The 21,920-nt window shown below is 42.0% G+C and overlaps 1 protein-coding gene across 2 annotated transcripts; it reads right to left on the bottom strand.

Annotated features, from left to right (window-relative positions):
* Positions 1-10: 10 nt before the first annotated feature.
* patl1 (PAT1 homolog 1, processing body mRNA decay factor) lies at positions 11-21,198 on the bottom strand. Of its 2 annotated transcripts, none has more exons than XM_074697381.1 (20): positions 21,080-21,198; positions 15,983-16,088; positions 15,528-15,734; positions 14,223-14,471; positions 13,560-13,648; positions 11,758-11,838; positions 11,298-11,498; positions 10,717-10,818; positions 8,882-8,968; positions 7,202-7,422; positions 6,959-7,103; positions 6,313-6,430; positions 6,125-6,222; positions 3,736-3,795; positions 3,403-3,548; positions 3,150-3,309; positions 2,914-3,039; positions 765-856; positions 393-542; positions 11-271 (listed from the first exon to the last, which is right to left on the bottom strand). In XM_074697381.1, exons 1-20 carry the CDS (start codon positions 21,092-21,094, stop codon positions 250-252), a joined length of 2,475 nt encoding a protein of 824 aa, XP_074553482.1. In that variant the 5' UTR covers positions 21,095-21,198; the 3' UTR covers positions 11-249. The 2 variants fall into 2 exon arrangements, with proteins under 2 accessions (XP_074553482.1, XP_074553488.1); XM_074697387.1 differs by lacking the exon at positions 21,080-21,198 and adding an exon at positions 20,881-21,047.
* Between the last annotated feature and the right edge of the window lie 722 nt (positions 21,199-21,920).

Here is a 21,920-nt window from a genome sequence, read left to right as displayed (position 1 = left end):
TCACTTTTATCGTCATTCAGACTGTCCGGCACACACACGCTCTCTGTCCTCACACACGCACAAACACACACACACAACAGAGACAACACAGAGAGAAACAAAAGTGACTAGATTCTGTTGGATTAAAATGATCCACCATGGATTCACCTCAGAGCACACACACACTCGCACACTCGCACACACACACACTCCTCTGACACTCACAAAAACAAAGGTCTGCATCGAGTAGGGGTTGTGTTGATGTAACTTCTACCTGGACAAAGCCGAGATCCTGAGGACAGGAAAGAACAAACTTTGAGTTTTTATTTTCACACAGCTACAACAATGACAGGATGCTTGTTTTCAAACTCTGTGTGTGTGTGTGTGTGTGTGTATTTGCTGTCATTGCTTACTGTAGCTTGTCCTGCAGCAGCTCCAGCCTCTGCCGATCTACATAACGAGACAGGAGGGAGAGGAGGTTTGGAGGGGTGAAGAGGGGGGGAGAAAGGGAGGAGGAGGGGACGCTGAGCAGCTCCCTGGTCACTGAAAACACCAACTCAGTCCTGGACGGAGGAGAGACAGAAACACAGTTAAGGAAGGAAGTTCCATCCAGAAAAAGGAGGAGATAAGAAACAGATGTGAACACCCGAGGTTTGACTTTTTAGTCATAAAGGGTCTGCTGACTCCTGCCAGACTCAGGAATATTACGGGTCTAAAGACTGAGACAGTCTATCAAACAGAAGAGAGAGGATAGGGTCTGCTGATAGGGTGAACATGCAGCTCACCATCGATTGTCGTCCATGAGTTGACAGTTGGGGTCGGAGCTCTGCATCCTCTCTCCCTCACTCAGGATCAGGTAAAGCAGCGTCACACCAAACTGGACACAAACAAAGAGCGGCGTGTTTAGGTTCTTGAAACTCAACATGTTCTTCATCTGCCGAAACTAAAAACTAACATTGTGTTTCTGCTGCTTCAGCTTGTCTAGCCACTGATTAAATGAAGAAAAGGTCAGAGTTTCTTACGTTACTCAAATTAGATGGTGACAACATATAAATCAAAATACAATTTTTAAACAGAAAGAAGTAATCTGTCCTCTCCTTTTTATTTAATCATTTCCCTGGACTCGATGATGACTGGTTATTGTTTGCTGGTTTAATGTGTGCTCCTTGGTTCATGTCTGTTTGGGATTTCAGATGATTTTATTCTTTCTCTGAAGGTCAGGACTCCTGCTTTTGTTTCCCACTCCAACTTCATCACAACTTTTTCCTCTTTTATCTCTCCCCAAGTGTGAGATATCTCACCATTTTAATTCAAATCAACATATTTCTATACACCTTATAACAAGAGACAATATTGTTTGTATTAATAAAGTTCATTTTCTGTATCACTTGCAATACATTTCTTACTAGGGCTGGGGGGTATATCGAATATACTGAATGTACTGCAGGTTTTTGTACGTGAGATGTATGAAATGACTATATCGCAATCATTAAGTACAAACAGCAACCTAAATGTTCTTAGACGTCGGAATGTAATTCTCTTCGGTAGTTTGCTTGTTTCACTCTTTGCTGCTCAGCCGGTGCTCCTCTCACAGCCAGCACCATGCTCCCCCGCCCACCCAGAAAAATTGCTCCTGTGCAAGCATGTTTTGGTAGGAGAAAGTTGCTTGCACGTCTCATCAGTTGTGGGTTGTGGGTTCTTGGGCTTGTTTACTGTAGTGTAGTTGCTTATTTGGGTTTGCTTTGCTGCCTGTATGATCCCTGATTCGCAACATGTTTTTGAGTTTCACTTTTGCTTTTCTGTGCACTCTGCTCCCCTCTCTGACTGCTGTTCAGTCACGGCACTCAGCTGTGCCCTGCTCGAAACATGACGGCAGAGAATTTTGATGCTATTTTACAGCTGATTACCAAAATACTGCTAGCTGGGATATTATCAGAAGACCAACCCAAATGCAATACAGTTCAACCAGACCCCAGGCTCAAAGACAGAAGTCACTAGAGTCCTTTCAGCATGACCAACATTATCCAGGTAGCTGATTTATGGGAATAAAAGTAATATTACCTCCAACTTTAGTTCATAATTTTTTCAAAGTGTAATATAATATAATATAATAATATAATATAATATAATATAATATAATATAATATAATATAATATAATATAATATAATATAATATAATATAATATAATATAATATAATATAATATAATATAATTTAGAATAATCAGCCAGTTGAATGAGAGCCTATGTGTAACCAAAGTTGCATTGTTCACGCACAAGATTTTACCTGTTAGCAGTCTGCAGCATGTTAATGCTAACTGGTGCTGGGGCTGCTGTTCTCTGTGAGCTGAGGAGAAGGAGGTGAGGACGCCGTGCTGTTGCTGCGGTTTGAGCTAAGAAGTGACGACATGGGCCTGTCCTTCCATCCATCGTTACTGGAAATGTAAGATCTATCTCCAATAAGATGGACAAGGTAACTGTGCTACCCCAGCAACAGAGGGAATACCAGAGGGCAGAGTAGCATCATGCTATTCACAGACATGGCTAACTTCACCTGCTGTGAGCAGACAGGATCCAGGAGACAGAGACTGAACAGACTGCTGAAGACGCTCAGTCCTGGACCCTGTGGAGGTGGAGACTGGCTGACTGGACAATGATGGACAAGCTGTGGTCTCCAATGGACTTTTGTTACATCTTTTTTTGGTAGACACTTACTATATTATCTTAGTGACATATTTTTGAATTTTTTGCACTTGATAATTTATATACTTTTTGTTCTGCTGCTGTGACTCTGAATTACCTTTTGGGGAAAGTACATTCTTTTCTGTTCTATTATATTCTAGGTTCAGCTCACACCAGAAACTTTGAGAACTGATCTGGAGTTCAGAGGAAAAATGAAAATGCTTGTTGTGGTTTTTCTTTTTATGCCTGTACCTTGTTGTGCAGAACTGTGGCCAGCTGCCCCTCGCTGCCCTGAAGCTCCTGGAGCAGGTCTGTGAGGGCAGAGCTTGACAAAGACTGGATCACAGCAGAAACCGGCTCCACCAACCAGCACAGAACCTGGAAGTGGCCGGAGTCAGAGGGTTATATTTTCCCCTTTTTCTTTGGGTCTCATTTTACTTCAGCTCTATCAGCTGTGTGAAAGTGAAGTTAAAATCTTCATATGTTACCTGGTCCTGCTTGTCCTTCTTAGCCAGTGCAGGAAGGTTTCGGGCAATCGCCATGACAACGGCGGCAGCCTGGGGTGACGGCAGGAAGGGAAGGAGCCTGGAGATGAGCCGCTTGCCCTTCCTCACAGACATGATCATCACACACAGCTCATCGCTCACTCTTTAGAGGGAAAAACAGAGAGTAAAGGGTTACCGCTGGTTTCTCTTCCTGTTCCAGAGTTTCTGGGGCTCTCCTCACAGATGTTCATCCTACCTGTCCTCCCACTCCTTCTCCCGCAGAGAGTTACAAAGCTGCCCTGTGTTGGTTTTGTGCTGCTCCAGCAGAGCCTCACGGTCCTCCTCAGGAGTCTGCAAGAAACGCTTCTCAAAGTCCTGAACCTCCAGCAGCAAACTGTACATCTGAGGGCGAACAGAGGCAGAGGGGGTTAGAAAGAGGGGTAAGAGAGGGGTTAGAGAGGTTAAAGAAAGTGGTAAGAGAGAAGAAAAAGAGTGGTTAAAGAGGAGGGTTAGAGATGGTTAAAGAGTGTGTTTAAGTGGGTCAGAGAGGTAAGAGTCCAGCTGTTTCAGTCTTGATCAGTCAGCTTACCTTCTCCACAGTGTAGAGGATCTGCCTCCTCTTATTCCAAACCTGCTTCTCTCTTTTCTCCTGGAGTGAAATAAACAGAAGGAACAAACTGAGCAACAGGACTTTAAAACTGATCTCTGAAAATATTTCACGCGCTGATAATTTAAAAAAAGAGAGAATATAATCTACAGATTAAAAAAAAGTATAAATAAGTGTCTCCAGTTCTCTTAACCACTGATCTGGTCTTGGCTCTATTGGAGTAAGAAGACGATGAGCATAATAAAAGGAAAACAAATGTCAAAGTATTAAAGTGAACTCGTGTAATTTGTTAAACCTTTGACCCAGTTTTACTCAAATTTATTCAGTCCCTTTTGCAAATCAGGGGTAATTAGAAGATTTCCAAACTTTCAGCAGTTTTTAATACATAGAGGAAAACTGAAAAAGAGTCACATAGCATATTTCAGAATGACCTCTCACATCAAGACAAAAATACCACCTTAGCTCCTTACTCCTTTGTGATGAGAATCTTTAGCCCTCAACAGAGACCAGTGCTGTATGCTAGACTGGTGCACAGTCTCTAATATTCTGTAAGCCTCTACATTTCCATGTACCATCTCACTGCCTACTAAGTAGGGCTGGGTATTGCTAAAAACCTCACAATCTGATTCCATTTCAAATCTTAAAGTTGCGTTTCTATCTTGATTCGATTCGATACTTTAAATGCTTTTATTTTTGATTTTCATGCCCATGTGAACATATGTGGTATGTCACCTCATTTATTTGAAGCAATAAAACAACCCAAATGTCAGACTTTAGAGCTGAAGGACCTGGCTTTTGGCTGCTGCTTTGGCTGCCATTTTGTTGTTTGGTCTCGTGTGGCCCTCGTCCATACAACGGGAATAACACACACAGCCCCCGTCACCTGCCAGGAGGTGAATCGATTCAGAGGATTTGCTGACTTGATATTTAGTTGGGCGAGGAAATATTGTGATGCATTGATTCATCAATATTTTTACCCTCAACACAAGGCAAAGGTTTGCCGCAAATGTAGGAACCCAAAGTTTAACTGGTTCATCAGACAGCTTTATGCCTGATTACACATGATTAATCTGCACTTACCCACAGCTTTGTTGTTTTTTAATGTTTCATCATTAGATTCTAAAAGAAACATGTTTCAGGTTCAGAAAAGACAGTAAATGTATGTTTCATGTCTATTTATTCTGGGGCAGCAGCTACTGAATATTTTAGTATTCGAGTGTTCTACTTTAAGTACACCAATTAATCGAGTAATTGGATGAAACACATTTTTTTTAGTTAAAGAGGGGTTCAAAAACACACATGAAAAGTGTGCACATACACACACAGACAAGCTCATTCTTTAAAGCGGACAGAGAGCTGGAAAAACACCACAAGAAACATCTCAGCATGCCTTCTCTGTGAAGACTCACAACACTCTTTTGTTATGCCAGACTAACCTTGCAGAGTTTTCACTGCACCTCATTTTCATTCATTTTTTGAAGGAGTTCCCGCTCTTCCCAATGATTTGCAATGGTCAAGTTAAATACGACCTGGTTTGGACAACGTTTTAAAAGTAATTGGGCATTTTAGATGGTTTCCGTGCACAAGTTCCTGTCCTGCTCAACCTGATTTTTTGTAAAATTGACATGTAACAACTCTGGCATCCGGCATAAAACCTCGATCTGCCACAGTTAGAGTATTGGAAAATTATTGCCCATCCTTAATTACGCTCCAGCGCAACTTGAAATTTTATCCATCATTGACCTGGGAGCCTGATGTGACCACTGCCCAGTTAGCTCTGTTATGTGTTTATTTTCCATGCTTTTTACTGCACAGCGCTGTTTCTTCAGGTTAAAGAAGTCACCAAATGATGTAAACACCTAACTTGCATAACGAGTCAACATGTTATTGTTGTGTTTAGACCGATACATGAATTTTTTTTTGGTTGATTCTTGTCTTTTTTTTTAAAGTCTAAATATCAACTCTCCACTACTTCATATGATGGCAGTCTCCTGCTCTTCCTGCAGCTGAGGAATTTCTTTCAGCTCTAACTTGGTCTGCATCATCTGAGGATTTGAAAATCTAGGAATATATTTATCAGAAAAAATAAAGGAAAATCAGACGGCTTTGTGGACTCACCAAAAAGTGTGGCTGACCACGTTCATATCAGTCTCCCTTAATACTCAGACAATTTAGTAATAAAACTCAATCCTTTCCAGAAAACCTCTGAGAAAGGGCTGATTCTTTTGTGGAGTGAGATTTGACTTGACAGTTTAAGGCCTTGTTCAATATGACCTGAGGTTAGACTACTCACAGTGAGGAAAGTATTCAAAATGCTTTGTTTTGGCATAACCTCATCCAGAGTCTCTATGAAAGACGTTATTTAACAAACCTCATCATCCGTTCGAGTTGTCACCACAGCATCGATCATCTTTCGGGGGTTATTGACGCTGGAGACTGTCAGTTTTCCCAGAGAGCCAGCAAACTGAACTGTTGGTGAGAAAATATCAAAATGTTAAAGATTATAAAAAGAACACCGCTTGTTCAAACCCATACATGGTTTATCCTCCTGGTCTTTACCTGGTCTGTAGGTGTGCTCCACCTTGGCCACCTGTGGAGTGATCAGTTTGGTAGTGTGCTCCTTCTTGCTGCTGTCTCTCTCTCGTTCCTGACGCTTCTCCATCTTTTCATAGTAGTTCTGCAGAAAAGCACAGAAAGTGTTACTGATCCTCATCTAAACAGAGAAAACAGGTGACTCCTACCTTACATTAGGCTGTGAAATATTAAATATCTGCTCAGTTATAGACGTTTTATCATCTGGACAATAAAAAAAGTGACATTTTGGGGATTGCAGCTTAAAGTAAGGTTTTTAAATTCTTATATCTTCAGCAGAAAAGCCAGTCAGATAATTACCACCATCAGACCAGAACACATCCTATCTCTGTGCTACAGCTAAATGGTTTGTTTTGCAGTTTGATCTCAGTGCGCCGCATCTTTAAGAGACATGAACAGGCACACACACACACAGTCTGCACACTGATAAATTAAGCCATTTATATGTGATAGCCCTCACAGCTTCAAACCACAACGCATTTTTCTCTCTGAGTTCAACCATGGCCTAAAGATTTTACAACCTGGAGTCAAACAGATGTAATGACCTTCACACTGCAGAGACGCAGATGTTTGACATCTCCAGTGTGAGCACAGAAAACAAACACAAACCAACCTGGTAGTAGTAGTCATCCAGATACGGGTCAGTACTTTGCAACTGCATCATCTGGATCTTGGTGACCCACTCCTTCTCCTTCTGAGTCATCAGGTTACTGTAGGGGTCCCTGCTGCGCCGGTCTCCTCCAGTCCTGCTTCGGTCGCTGTGCGGAAAGAGATGGAGATGAAGAGGTCAAACCATGAGGAGACAATCTGATGAGTGACTGTGATCCTCTACATGTCAGCTAAAACACATCCTCACCCTCCTCTGTTCTGCATACGCTGCGTGAGCATGCGACGATGCTGCGGGTGGAGGTGGGTGGTGTTGTGCCGGATGGGTGGGGTGTGGTTTGGGGGGCCATGAGGGGGTGGAGGCCCCATTCTGTGACCGTGTGGAGGAGGAGGCCCCCCGAAGAACGGTCTGAAACCACCTCCACCAGGTAATAAGGGAGGAGCTGGACCGCCACGAGGAAATCCAGCCACCTGCAGGGGAAGAGGGATTCAGAGGGTGTTTTTGATTTTTACACCAGGAAGAAAGATTCATTCTTCAGTTTGCTCAGAGGCAAAATCATTTTACTCGTTCCAGCTCTTAAACCACTGGCTCAGTGAATCTACCTTAGATTCAAAAAATGTGTATAATAACATTATTTTAACATTATACCTACTGTTGCTCTTAAACCTTGTTAGCTAATATGATGAAGATAGGCCTAAGTAATATAGAGTGATCTCCAAATGCTAATAATGAACAGATCTCCTGAGAGCACAAATTCATTCCTACAAATTACTGTAAGATGAGATTTATTTTTGTCTTATTTATTCCAAGTGTCACCTACAGTCATTATTTAATTCTAAGTTTATTTTAATCATTGAGTTCTTTAACCAAGTTCAAAGGACTTGTACTTCCTAAATTGCACTGCTTCCTTAAGGTTGCTCAGGGTGATATTGTTCTGGCAGTGATGCGAAGGTGTCACGTTAGTTTGATGGTCTTTTTTTCTTTATTGATGAACGGTCATTAAAGGCATCACAACGGGCTGTACTAAGTTTGTAGTTAATGCTGTTGAGGTTTAACAGTTCAGAGGAGATGGTCACAGCGTTACACTACCTTATCTTTTCTGTAGGTATTAACTCACTGTCTACATATGTCCACAGTTTTGTCATTCTCCCTCAGCTGTTTCACTGATTTTCTTCTGTTTATGTTTTAAAGGAGCTTTTCACTAGAAACTGGAGGTTTGAAACATTTTACTTGAAAAAAGCCTGCTTCATGATCCGTGTTCAGATGTTTAATCTGTCATTTTTAGCCCACTGATGGGAAAGAGGGAGAGCGCACCGGAGCTGTCTGCAGTGAAACCTTTCACCCATTGCGCGCGTAAACGCGTGCTGCGAGATGGACATAAAACACTCGCTAAATCAATCAATAACATCATGATCTCTCACTGATCGCTGCTAAAACATCAATATGCTTTCATATAAAACGTTGTAGTTCTGTCTTTATTTTTAAAGATATTATTTTGGCTGACTGGAGTGTGCTGTCAGCTGACCCAGAGCCTTTCAGATGCCCATCCAGGCAAGTGGGCCAGTTATAATGTGGAGCCCTGCTAAGCTGATGTGGAGTAGCCTCCGTGTCTTGATAAGCAGGTGCAGCACTGGTATAACTTTGGTTTTGTTCTGGTTGTGCTGAAAATAATGCACCAAGATAATTTCTGATTTTGCAAGGAGGAGAGGATAGAAACAGGATGTAGGAGAGCCGTTACGATTATGTAATCCTGAATTTTTAAATTGGAATTAATTGTAAAACTAGTTTAAGCGTCACATCCCTCTGTTTGACACCATTCACATGGCTTGCCGTTATCATGCTCAAGGTGGGAAACTCAAGTGTTTATTTTCAGAGTGTGTGAGTGTGTGTGAGTGTGTGTGTGTGTGTGTGTGTATCAATGGTACCTACCTGGGAGTTGAGCAGCTGGGCCCGTTGAATCTGAGACAGAACTGGACCAACTCCAGGAGGGAACGGACCGCGGCACAGCGGAGAGTTCTGTAGCAAGAAAGATTACTCAAATAAGAACTTTATATTTTGACAGAGGTTGTTTTGTTTACCTTTTTGGAGCTTTGAGTGTGTTTTAGTCTGGCTTTCTGGCCTGTATCATGTTACAGTAATTTGTATGAAACAAAGGACACAGCTGGTCTTTCTCCAAAAGTAAGAGAAACATCCTTACTCTCAAAAATTGCTCATCATGACCCCTGAATGTATCCTTCGAAAAGTGAAAGTGGCTCTGAAATCCACTTTTTCATGTGGAACCTGTCCGACCCGCTTGCTCTTGGCTTCCTGTGTCTGTGGAGCCACGCTGCCTCCTGCAGCTACTTTTCCAGAAAGACATTTTTTTTTTTTTTAACTTGTCTCTGGTTTTGTCTTCTGTATGTTTTGACGGTGGTACAAGGCGAGAGCAGTTTATTTGACTATTATTTAATAAAATGTGTACTAAAAATTCCACAAATGTTGGTGCACAAAAGCATGACTTCTGCTATTATTTTATGGAGTCAGATCAGTCTCAAAATTTATAAGTGCACAAACGTAAAATGAAAAAAATCCACAAATTGTGGTTCACACACACATTTAAGACAAATTTACAAATATATTATACACTTGCAACTTGTTACATTTGTGTATGAATTGTCCAGTCTGTATTTACGAATCGTTGGTCATTTCTGAACCTAGCTGCATCTTTGTGTTTAGATTCACAAATGCATTTTTTTTTTACCCGGGAGAGTCTGTAGCCAATCAGATTTCTCTCTCTTATTCAGCCAATCGCTGTTCATAGATTTGAGGGTATGTTGTAATGTGATTACTTTAGTGTTGCAGCATCAGCGCATACAGAAATACTGACGACAGCATGTACTTCACAGTGAAAACACAACAAAAACCTGGACATTGTTCAACAGAATGACATGAATGCCCTTTAGTACGAAAACTTTAAATTACAGAGACAGATGTGAGCTTGAAGCTGTGGCGTCCTGTGTTTATGTGTATGGGTCATCAGAAGCGAAAGAAGCGCCAGGGAGTGTGGCTTCAAGCTCATGTCTGTCTCTATAATTTGATGTTTTTGTCCTCAAGGGTGACTGAATTCATATCATACTATTGAATAATATTTAACAGGACACTTTAAGGTTGTGTGTCTAAAAATATGCAGCTTACAGACAGGTTTTAATGGTAATTTTAAATTACAAATTACATTTGTGAACCCTTCTGTGTGCATCTGTAAATTATGGGACTGATCTGACTCTATATTACACCATCACACCAGTTAAGTGCACCCTTGTTTATACACATAGCCTATGCACAGTTTGCTAAGATGTTACTAGATATACTCTGGTTTTGTTTGTGCACTGAACAGAAAATGTAAACGTACAGATCATTTAGAACATGATTAATTTCAGTGCCATAATTGATACATTGTGAGAGGAAAGCTGAAGGCTGAATGAAAATGGACCTCAAGCCATGATTGGCTCCCAGCCTGACCTTGGACATGCCTGGTGCACACAGACTATTAGTGTACAGACACTTTGTTGTTCTGTCTGTCCTTAAATGCACTGAAAAGCAGAGTGAGCTATTGTGTCCAATGCACGTGTGTGTTTTTTGTGATGCCTGCTGCTGTCAGTGCAAACCTCCATCATCTTTGTTTTCATCTTCATGGTTTAAAGAAACTCATCTGAACCCAAAATGTTCTTTGATTTCAACATAGAAACAAAGCCCTGAACCCAACAGGGGGAGGAGGATCAACTCACTGCTATGTTGAGGAGGGTGTTGGGTGACAGACGCTCGGGGAAAGGAGGAGGGTATCTGTGCTGGACCGGGGCTCTCACATGAACCGCTGTGGGATGGTGGATCTACACACAGCCACACAAATACACGCCAAGAACAGGGTTAAACAGGGGCACAATTAGGTTCCTACAACAGCCCTGAATAATGAAGAACAGTAAAGCAGCCCAAACTTATTGAATATTCTCTCTTGACCTTTGTCACCAGTTTTTCCATCCTTAGAAAATAAGAATATTGTGACTCTGTCATAGCTTTGCATGTCCTTCGAAGGCCAGGCGTCACATGCTCCCTCACATATCCAACCCACTGACAGTGACACTGTGGACAGATAACCAGTGACTCCACCTGTCAGAGGTCTTTAATCTACAGCTGATCTGAGCAGATTCATTGATCAGAGATTAGGGACATTAAATGAAAAGAGTCTTCATTTCAGTGCACAGCTGGCCTACATGTAGCATCAGACTAGCAGTTAGCCACCTGTTCCGCGTGACCTTGGTCCTGAGGATACAGCCTCAGTGGAAAAGCTGGGGTATGATTAAAGACTCACCTGATGGTTCAGAGCGTGGCTCATTGGCTGTTTTGGCGGTGTTCCTATAGGCACCGCCCTAACTGGAGGGGAGCCAATCACTGGGGAAGACGAGCGTGGAGGTGGGACCCTTTCTGACAAGTCCCGTCCTTCATCGTTCCTCCCCTGAGGAGGTCTTTTAGGAAGACCTACCTCTTTGATTATGGACATCAAAGGACTATCCTGATGGGAAACAAAAAGGGTGAATCTGTGTTAGGAACTGTACAAACCACCTGAAGTCCTGGTACAACGGATTGTGCACTTCAGGTTTCATGGTTTGAGTAAGTTGCTGTCTTTACAGCTTGTTCGGTGGCTTGTAGCTGCTTTTTCAACGGATTTAGCATTTTAAGCCCACACCGTGTAAAAACGGGGTATGAACCTCTTAAAACGTAACCAGGATTTTTCAGTGTCGGGAGAAGAAGAAGCAGTGTGTTTTCCTCACCTCCATATGTGTAACAAGTCCAGGTGTGACGCTGACCGGCCCAAAGCCCATGCTGTTCTCCCAAATACTGTGAGAGTTCATCTGGAGGATCATCAACAAAGAACACATTAAAAAGAGGTCCAGGACCAAACATCTGACACAGTTAAACAGGTTATTTTGTTGTTTTTTTGTTTACAAACTAATACACAAAACTAAACAGATGGTCCAAAGTGAGAGTGCTTCGCTTCTCTTCATCAAAGCCCCGTTTCCACCAAGCAGTGGATCAGAGTACACTGAAGTGCCGGTTGGTTGGTAAAACCTGATCCTGTTTGTGTTTCTACAGCCATCCATGCCCCTTTGTGGTAGACAGCCTTTCAGCTGGATGGCTGCGTCAGCTTCATGATAGCATGACGCCATGGCAGCATGACGCCATGTACCTAGCTAATAAATCCAACGAAGATGAAAAACGCGACACAGAAAACAATGAAAGACATCCAGTAATTTCTCTCTTTTGTGATTGGCTTGTGGCTCTTTGTTACAAAGAACAACCAACCTTTGCTTCAGAGAATACTGTGCACCACAAGGAAAAATACAGCAGCCACTGCCACACAGGAAGTGATGGTTCTTTTGACCAACCATTGGACTGCAGTGTTGTAGCTCCACCTTCTGGGGTCAGATCATTATGTCTGGCCCCCCAACAGAAGGGTACCAAAAAGTGAGACATAGGTCGGTAATTTGGGGACTGTCCTGAGATAAGTCAATGGAAACTCCATAAAATGCGTGCTGTACAAAACAAACTGAACCACTTGGTGGAAACAGGGCTAGACAGCTATCAGTACGTGCAATCTTAATATTTTCTCAACCGCCGAGTTAGAAAAAAATTTGCCCCCTGTACAGTGTGTACACTGACATTAACAAATCGGATGTTTTTTCCTACCGGGCTGTAAATACCATATTTTCCGCACCATAAGGCGCACCTAAAAGCCTTCAGTTTTCTCAAAAGCCGACAGTGTGCCTTATAATCCGATGTGCCTTATATATGGATCGATATTGATTAATCATGGCTACCGTAGTCAGGGGGCATCGCCGGAATAACAGCTGTAAGCAGTAAGAACATGTAAAGAGGAATTCTGCTAAGTTCTAACATTAGCTCACACGCAGAAACGGCTTCGTCTTTACAGCACACTTTTTTTGAAAAGAAAATAGTTGGATAGGAAAATGTGCGGCTCTGTGTAGATGTAGCCTGAGTTTGACTGACTTATTCGACTGTTTTGTTGACATTCCCTTTAGCGCATCTCCATCTAGTGGATGCATAACGCAACCCCAGCCACTACTGTAGCTTCTACTCTATGCGCCTTATAATGCGGTGCGCCCTATATATGAAAACAGTTTTCAAATAGGCCAGTCAATGAAGGTGTGCCCTATGTTCCGAAGCTCCTTGTAGTGCCGAAAATACGGTAGGTTTATTTCTGCTGTGAAAACAGCTCTTTTTGGCTTGGTGTGTATGTGACTCTCGGTACTTCTGGAGCCAGCCTCAAGCACCTCAGAACTGTCTCGTATTTTTAGACCAGAGGTTGTCCTTTGAAAGGAACATGCTGATTTCAGGTAAAAGCTTAGAAAAAGCTTGGGTGTCTGACACAATTAAAACAAATAAAAAGGCTCCTCAGTTTCCTCTATAAGATTCTTTTAAAAGCAGAGTGAGAAAAACAAAAGAAGGCTTTAAAATTATTAAATGTCTTAACACATAATCAAACATGTTTAATATATTTAAATGAGCTGGCAGCTTCAGTATCAAATGCTTCTTAAAGGAGGTTGGAGCTGACCTGGCCCATGGGAGCAGCGCCTCTGCGCAGCAGATGCTGCTGCTGCTGGTAGCTGAGCATGGATGAGGGAGGAGGACCAGGAGGGAGCCCTGGAGGGGAGCACACAGTAACAGAACAAGGAGGATTACAAAGGTTGCAGGTAAAACCGACAGAGTTAAAAACAGGCTGCTGAATCTCAAGGCTGTGTATGTGTCTTCCACATATCACATCAGACTAAAAGCCGACCCTTGGGACAGATCTATTCTAATCATTTCTATACTCTTCTGTGGTTACAACAACCATGTACTGGACTTTGTCATCAACACCAGTAGGTCTGTGCATTTGGGCCAGGCAGAGCTACATACGGCCGAAGCATAACAAACCTGTATTTGGCAGTGTTTTCCAGATGTGAAACCTGTGCCAGCCAATCAGAATGAACCCCGTCATTCAGCTGTGGCATTGGAAAACCAAAAACTCTGTTTACTGGTGTATGCACAAAACCACGAAACTGGAGTTTTTCAAAAGCTTCACTTTGGTCAGCGTATTGAGAAAACATTGTTTTGTAGTGTTTTTAGAGTAAAACTGTGGTTTCCTGTGGACGACAGGCCCAAGCGTATAAAAATATATGGGGTTCCCCGGGTACCCGGCTACATGTGGACATTGGCTCATTGTCTTCACTCATACCTGATGTGGAAGGCCCTGGAGGCAGCTGGTGCTGGGGGTGATGGGGATGCTGGTGTGGGATGGAGGAAGGCTGGGGCAGGACTCTGGATCGGTCCAGTCCCGGCAGAGCGGACAGGCTGGTTCCTGAGGAACTGGGGGGAGGCCCTGGTCTCTCAGCTGCCCCGACACCAGCGATGGCCGGGTCTGCCTCCAGGATGAGCCTGGCCAGAGACTCTGCAAGGTCACCTTCACCTGCTCGGTCCTCTGCATCTGTGTGGGTTTTGAACAGGGCTTTTATTGGGCTTTATGCAGCCGAAGAAATGAATTTGTTTTTGAATGATATGTTTTTATGATAGTCTTTGTTATTCTTCAACAGGGTATATGCTGAAATCCTGAGGTTAAATTCAATACCTTTTCAAGACTTTTTTAAAAACCTTTCAAAAAGTCTTAAGACCTTACTGTGACTTTAAGCTGCTGTTAGCAACCAATCTTTGATGATTGTAGTTTGCATTTTAACATAAATTAGATAAGCTGAGAAGGAATAAAGCTTGAAAGTATAAATGAAACTAAAGGCAGGTTAATTGACATTCCCATTACCACAACAAGTAACAGTTATTTAAGGCCAACTTGGAGAAAATACATACGGATGGCTACTAAACTACTGTACGAACTGAGTTTGTTGTCACATTAGCCTACGGATATGTTGGGCTGCTAGCGATATATATAGCCTGTGCCTCACAAAATTACAACTTTGCTTGTTGACACGTCTCAAACAACAGCGTTACGTAACTGTATTGATAAATACCTTATCTCATCGCGTTGTATCCAGTAAAAAGGTGATTTTAACAGGGAAAATTTGTTCCAAAACAACTGAGATCAGGGGGAAGGTTTCTCTAAATCGTAAGAATCCAAAATCCCAGGTCATCAAAAGTCCGAGAAATTTTCAATTTTATTTATTTCAATTTTGTTACTTTTGAAGGTTCAGACCCTGAAAACATTTTCGAAACAGGTGGACTATTTCCGTGGGGATACATGGAATTGTCTGTCTGGCATGTCAGGTTAGTTTGTAACAATCGCAAAGAGGAAAATAAATATTCATGGATACTTTTGGAGTCAAAGCTTGAATACCAATAAAATTTAATACCACATAACATTACGTTTAAGACGTTTTAATACTTTTTAAGGGCCTTAATTTTCCCACAATTGATTTATCAACTTTTAATACTTTCTAAGACCTGGCGGACACCCTGTTCAACCTTGGAAACGTAAGGAAACAAAGTCAAAGAGAAGCTGATGCAAGCAGCACCCTCTCATTTCAGTACTGACCTTGGTGAGGCAGTCCAGCAGAGGATGAGGAGTATTTGAGAGGAGGAAGGGATGATGGAGGTGGTGGGTGGCTTCCAGAGGAATCCCCAGCTCCTACAAGGCGAGATTCCCCCCCCAACCCGCCTCCTCCGAACCCCAGCCCAGCTCCGAGCCCGTCCTTTTCATCGAGCTCAGCCAGGCGTTTGTGTTCCTCCTGCCAGTCGTCATCTGGACAAGACACACAGTGGTTGTTTAATCCCTGCAGTTTACACTTCACAATTCTGTTTCAGTTTATTTGGTTCATCCTGGCGATACCTGTCATTTAATTCATGAAGAATAAATGACAGGAATGAGCTTGACTGTATATCCTTCTATCAGACAATCCTCTTAAACTCCAGTTCTTATGACAAGGCTATGGCATTAGCACACCCTAAAGTTAGATGTAAAGTCATTTTAAATAAAGGTGAATGACTGACCAATGGCCCCAGCCCCAAAGGTGTCATCATTGAACTGATCAATTTCATCTTCCTCTTCAATCAGTCCGTCATCTTCCTCCTCCAACATACAGTCTTCATCCAGGGACTGTGAGGAGAAAAAAGGAGGAGAAACAGAGGGTTAGACAAATGAGACTTCTGCTGCAGTTACTCTAATCACTATCGTAATGTGAGATTTGAAATTACATAACGGCACAAAGTCTGGGATCTGTCGTTTTGATAAATGAGCAGGTGTGGCAACAAACGCTGTAAATGCTCCTCCAGTTGTTGAGAATCTTGTGGTTTGTGTGTGTGTGTGTGTGTGTGTGTGTGTGTGTGTGTGTGTGTGTGTGTGTGTGTGTGTGTGTGTGTGTGTGTGTGTGCTCGTGCTGGAGCACATGAAGCTTAAGCTGACTGATATTTTAGTAATACTTGATACAGAAAAGAGAAAACTGATTTTGTTTTCACAAGACCAATTTACAGTTGATCTCATCAAAAATGTGCACCTGCATTTTGGCAGAAGAGGCTGCGTTTAGCTCCACTGGTTCAAACAAGTTAGTATTTAATCACTAAATTCAAGCTGTATGCAGCATAAAATATGTTTTGTCATCAACTTCTATCCAGTTCTCACTGTTACAGGTGTTTTGGAGTTAAAAGTGACCGTGCAAACTGGTGAATCTCAGTTGAACATGTTGATTGACAGTCACCAGTTAACAGGGTCACACTTTACACCAAAACATTTGGGACATCTGCCTTATTAAACGAGTCTTCTTTATCCAACCTCAGGTAACCAGGTCTGACTGCAAATAGGGATAGGTACCTTTCACATTTCACAATACCTCTTTTCAGTACTTTTGTGCATGTTTATGTGGTAATAAATATTAGTTTGTGTAATAAGAAAATCTCAAAGTTTTTTAGTCCAACTTATTTATTCTTCAATATATAACCTTGCAATGCTATGTTCATGTCCAGTAGGGGTGTAATGATCTATCAGCGTATGAGACACACATTTGAACCTTTTCACTCTCTGACACGCCACGCCTGATATTTCTCCTCCTGTAAAATGTACTGTTTAGCGCCCACCGAGTCACACCGCTGTAGGCGAACGTGTAGCAAGACGATGTTAGCATCACAGAGCTAAAAGAGAGCCAGACATATCGGCCAATCATAAAATAGCTCTCCTGTATCCGGGTAAGATACGGTGGACCTGACTGCAGAGGATGCATGCTGCACACACAACAGGAGTGCATCATCACACGACTGCAGTGAGTTATCTCATTATTTGATTTTGTAGCGCACTGATTCATGAAATTTCATAAAGTTAAAAAGTAAAACTGCAAGAGCTTAGTGTCATTCCTCCTCCACATCGACTATTACACAGTGAAACAAAGTCTGATCACACTGACATACGAACTGTGGTTATCAGGCATCACAGTAAAAAAAAACTATCAATGTTAAGTTAGTTAAGTTGATAGTTCTAATTTTGACCAATAGAAATGTTTGGGTTTAATTAAAATCAAAGCTTCACATTTTTGGTTTGATAGAAAATGGTCAAATGTTGGAGGTCAATAATAAAGTTTATGTAATCAGTAATTTTTAATTATGGTGTTGCATCATTACTTGATATAATAATCAAACATTACAGTATAACAGTAAGACCCATAAGGTAATTGTGGGGGCAAAAAAGCACCTTACCTGAATTTAACCGGTTTTAATTTTAAAACATAATTAGATCATACAGATGGCTATAATCCTCTACAAACTATCATACCCAAAGGTCAGCACATCATTCCACATTTCAGTAATAGAACGATCAAAATTATTTTGTATTTCTTTCTTGCCTCAGGTGAAATGTTGCTGATTGTGTTCAGTGAGGACATAATATCGTCTTAAATCGATCGAAGGCCCCTCAATCGTATCGGATCATATCATATCATATTGTGACAGACTTTGTGATATCGGCAAATATCATATCGTTGTCCAAAGAATCGATATCTTATCGTCATGAAACTGGTGATTTACACCCCTACCTCTAACCATTCTTAATTCTTTGAAGTGCACCACTATTTATGCTGAAATTGAACCCCAGACACTAATGACTTTGATAAAATGCAGGCAAATACTCTATGACCCAGCAGCGGCTGGTCCATAGGGGGCGCTGGTGCTCAGCCCCACCAGTTGTGGAGAAGGAAATATTTTTTGCGTTTTTTTAAATCAATGTCAGTTTTACTTAATGGTGTGTATGTGTGTGCCTACATGCAACTGCGTCATTAAAACAACATTTCCACCAGCTGACACTCATTAAACAGTGAATTTACACTGACAGACAGTGTATCATTCTCTCACGGGGTGCTCAGCAAAGTGCCGTGACTTGCAGCTAAATAGCCAATCCGGTTATGGTTACTAGGTGAAAATGATGAACTTCGCTAAATTCTATGCCTGAAGGGCGCTAGAAAAGGAGCCCCTACGGCTACGTAAAATACGTGACGGTCTCAGAATACTAGAGCTACGTGAGGAGCCAGTGAACGTTTTTTTCGTAGTGCGACTCCCAGACTCTGTACGAAGGGAAAAAAATACGGCGACGAGGAAGAGAGATGATGGCGGTGAAGACGGCAGTAGTTCAAGCACAGCTTCAACCAAATTCGGAGAGATTCTTATTGATTTACCCTTTTGAGAGACGGACGACAGAGGAAAAACTGCCCGTTAAAAAGAGAAGACGTACAAACGGAGTTTTTGCCGAAGCTGGTTCAACCGTAAGACGTGGCCGACAGGTTGTGGCGTAGGCAATGGACTTTTCTGTTTCCCCTGTATCCTCTTCAGAGGTGACAGATGTGATTTAACTTGGACAAGGGCTGAACTGATGGACTTAAAGCACCTCTCCGAACAGATCAAGAAGCACGAGGGATCCAAAATTCACATGGATAACTGTGTAAAGCTTGCTGTTTTCGGAAAGATTAGCATAGGAACGCAGCTTGATGACGGGCACCGCATTGCTGTAAGAAGAAACAATGAAGAGGTAGATAAACACCGTAATGTTTTATCTAAAATCATCAATTGTGTCAAATTTTGTGGTGCTTTTCTGGTTCTTAATTCTTTGTATGTCACATTTTAAAAGGTAATGTTCTTTTCATTTTCTCTTCATAAAACTCAAACCTCCCTTATCACTCACTCACTTACTGTAGATTAGTGTAGATTCAGCTAAAATAAAACCCATGTTGTGAATTTGTCCTTTGAATGTATTGTACAGTATTTCAGAGTGTAAAGACTAAAACACCTGTAAGTTGTTGCCTTTTCTGTGTAACTCAAAGCAATGAAATTAAATTATTATTGTGTAACTGCCGTCATTTTCTGACTGTTCATTTGAATGCTTCTGCCTGATAAGTCAGAGAAAAATCTGTTGGCACATCAGCCCCCCCCCCAAAATAATCTCACCAGCTGCCACTGCTATTAGCCCTGACTCCTGCACCTCTCTGGGTATGAGCTTCAGTGAAAAAATACAAAATGCAGCAAGTTTATCAGATTTAATTAAGAGATGGTTTACAGATGACCCTGCTCTGACTGAAGTTGGGGGCTAACAATTTTGAGAGCTTCAGGTGTATTTTAGGCGGTTTCTGGTGAGGATGGGAACAACTGATCAAATAAGTTACTCTAGAAACTGTGTTGCATAATGCTTTAACCCAACTGACCAAAGATGCTCTACCTGGGGGATAAAAACAAACTGATGGGAAGTCAATGCAGAGAGGTTTGCCAGCCTGGAGAAGCTGGCCCCTGAGCTGTGTTCTCTGCTGCTAAGCTGATAGTAGATCTTCAACTTACACCAAGTGGACATGCACTTTTTTAAGGCACTGAGAAGAAGTTTGCCAAAACAAAACAAAACAAAAAAAAACTGGACTAAGGGAGTCCATGTTGAGCAGGAGCATATTTAGTGGTCTGTGCCTTGATGTGTACACCTCTTTATGTTCTGGTGCTAAGCAATACAAGCTGCAACATACATCAACTTTCTGTGGAAAAAAATAAAAACAAAATCACAATTTAGGGGCATAACGGTTATAGACAAAAGGCACGGTGGCTGGGTGAAGACTGCAACACAGATACATTACTGCAACACGCCAGAGCCACATTACACAGGGACTAAATGCATGAAGAGTCAGAGCTTATATTTCTTTTAACCAAAAAATATTAGCCTTTCATATCCACCCTCAGGTGTGCAGTAAGTGACACATAACTGTAAATAAAACACATCAGTGATGTGACTGATATGGGTCATCAGGTACAGATTAATGATATTGATCATAGCTCCACGTCCTCGTGGTGCATCCATGTTAGCGTGATAATGCTTAAAGATATTAACTCAGAGATTACAACACACAGAGGTCTGAGAGATGAATAAGCCTTATAAGAGGCAAACTGATGAATCTGAGCGAGTCATTTGATTGAGACAATGGTTAATCAGCCTAATGTTTTCACTTTGGCAGACTATCACATTTACCTGACACACTGGTTTGGTAAGCCACAGTAACCGAGCCTGGTTTCATAGGAGAGCAGATACATTCAAACCCTGTGATATTGACAGACGGTTTAACGGTTTACTGTCGACATACACACGCATTTTCAACCCGCTGCCTCGAATACCAAGCCCCAGTTACAGGGGATGAACAAACCCAAAGACTTCTTCCCCGAGAGCCCATGGCACACTGTGCTTGGCGTGAGCGCCTGTTAGCAACAATGCTAACGCTGACGTTAGTTACATCATGCGGGACCCACGTCGATAGAAAAAGCTGTAGCCGTGATTATAACCAACAAGCACGAGTAGCGTTAACAACTGACAACTTGGTGTTCCGTTAAGAAGACAGATGCTTATGATGCTTGGCTCATTTAAGCACCAGCAGAGGAAAGCTCACCTCCCCTCTGGTTCATGTCAGCAGGCAAGCGCGCTGCTCAAAGGCCGCAGACAGCTTTGGTTACTGAAGTCGCGTAAACAATGGACAACATTTACCGTTCAAATCTAACGCAGCCTTCAATTGGAGCTACCTCTCCTTAACACGCGCATTTTAACGCACGGAAAACAGTTTCAATGGATTCTGGGGAAACCTTACATACCTGAAATCGAAACATCTATCTTTAGGCTTTCGGGAAAAGAGGTGCATCGGGAGCGAGGCGCGCAAATGACGCAGCAGGGACGTTTAAGTCAACGTTCGTTACGTACAGACGTGAGCGAGCACGTACAGCGGTGGCGCTGCTGGCTGTAAACCGCTGTTTAATATACCGTAATTTCCAGAATATTGTGCGCACCTAAATATATAAGCCGCACCACCTAAATTTAGAAAGAAAGTTGTACACATACTGGCCGCACTTGACGATAAGCCTCACGCTTTAACACGAGATATTTATACAGAAATGGGTCAGTCTAATGTTTGCATCACTGCATTTTGTCCCCCCAAAATATAAGGATAATAGACCTAGAAGGCTGATATCAGGCTCCCTTTTTCTATCATTGAAACAATATTAACGCTGCCTGTGCAGACGCCAGATGAAACTCCAGAAGAACTGTGTCAGAAAGACGCGCGTAAAAGCCATTCAGGTGGACGCATCTCTTTTGCAGTCACAGCGTGGTCTTGTCCTGGATCATTATCCATTTTTATCTCTTTGCTTTCTCGGATCAAGTCCACTAGTGTAGTGCAAATTATCTTGAAATATTCTGCTGTAACTTTTCTAACCTGAGCGCTAGGTTACAGCTGTCAGAGCTTGTTAATTTTGTGTAAATTTACATCATTTGTAACATTACAGGCTGAAGTCGTGCATCGTTTTGTTTTTGCTGGTTTAATAGCTTATATATTAGTTTAAATACATAGCAAAAATGAACTTACGGGTGATCCTGGATCAGCAATCATTTTGTTATTTTAATTAGGCCCATATGTATTCTGTAGGCTAAAGATAAACC

The sequence above is a fragment of the Halichoeres trimaculatus genome, unplaced genomic scaffold (assembly GCF_033239565.1).
Source record: "Halichoeres trimaculatus isolate MK-OKI-2021-1 unplaced genomic scaffold, fHalTri1.1 fHalTri1_scaffold_2, whole genome shotgun sequence".
NCBI classification, from domain to species: Eukaryota; Metazoa; Chordata; class Actinopteri; order Labriformes; family Labridae; genus Halichoeres; species Halichoeres trimaculatus.
The sequence above is the reverse complement of the archived record's forward strand: the minus strand, read 5'-3'. Positions and strand labels throughout refer to the sequence as shown.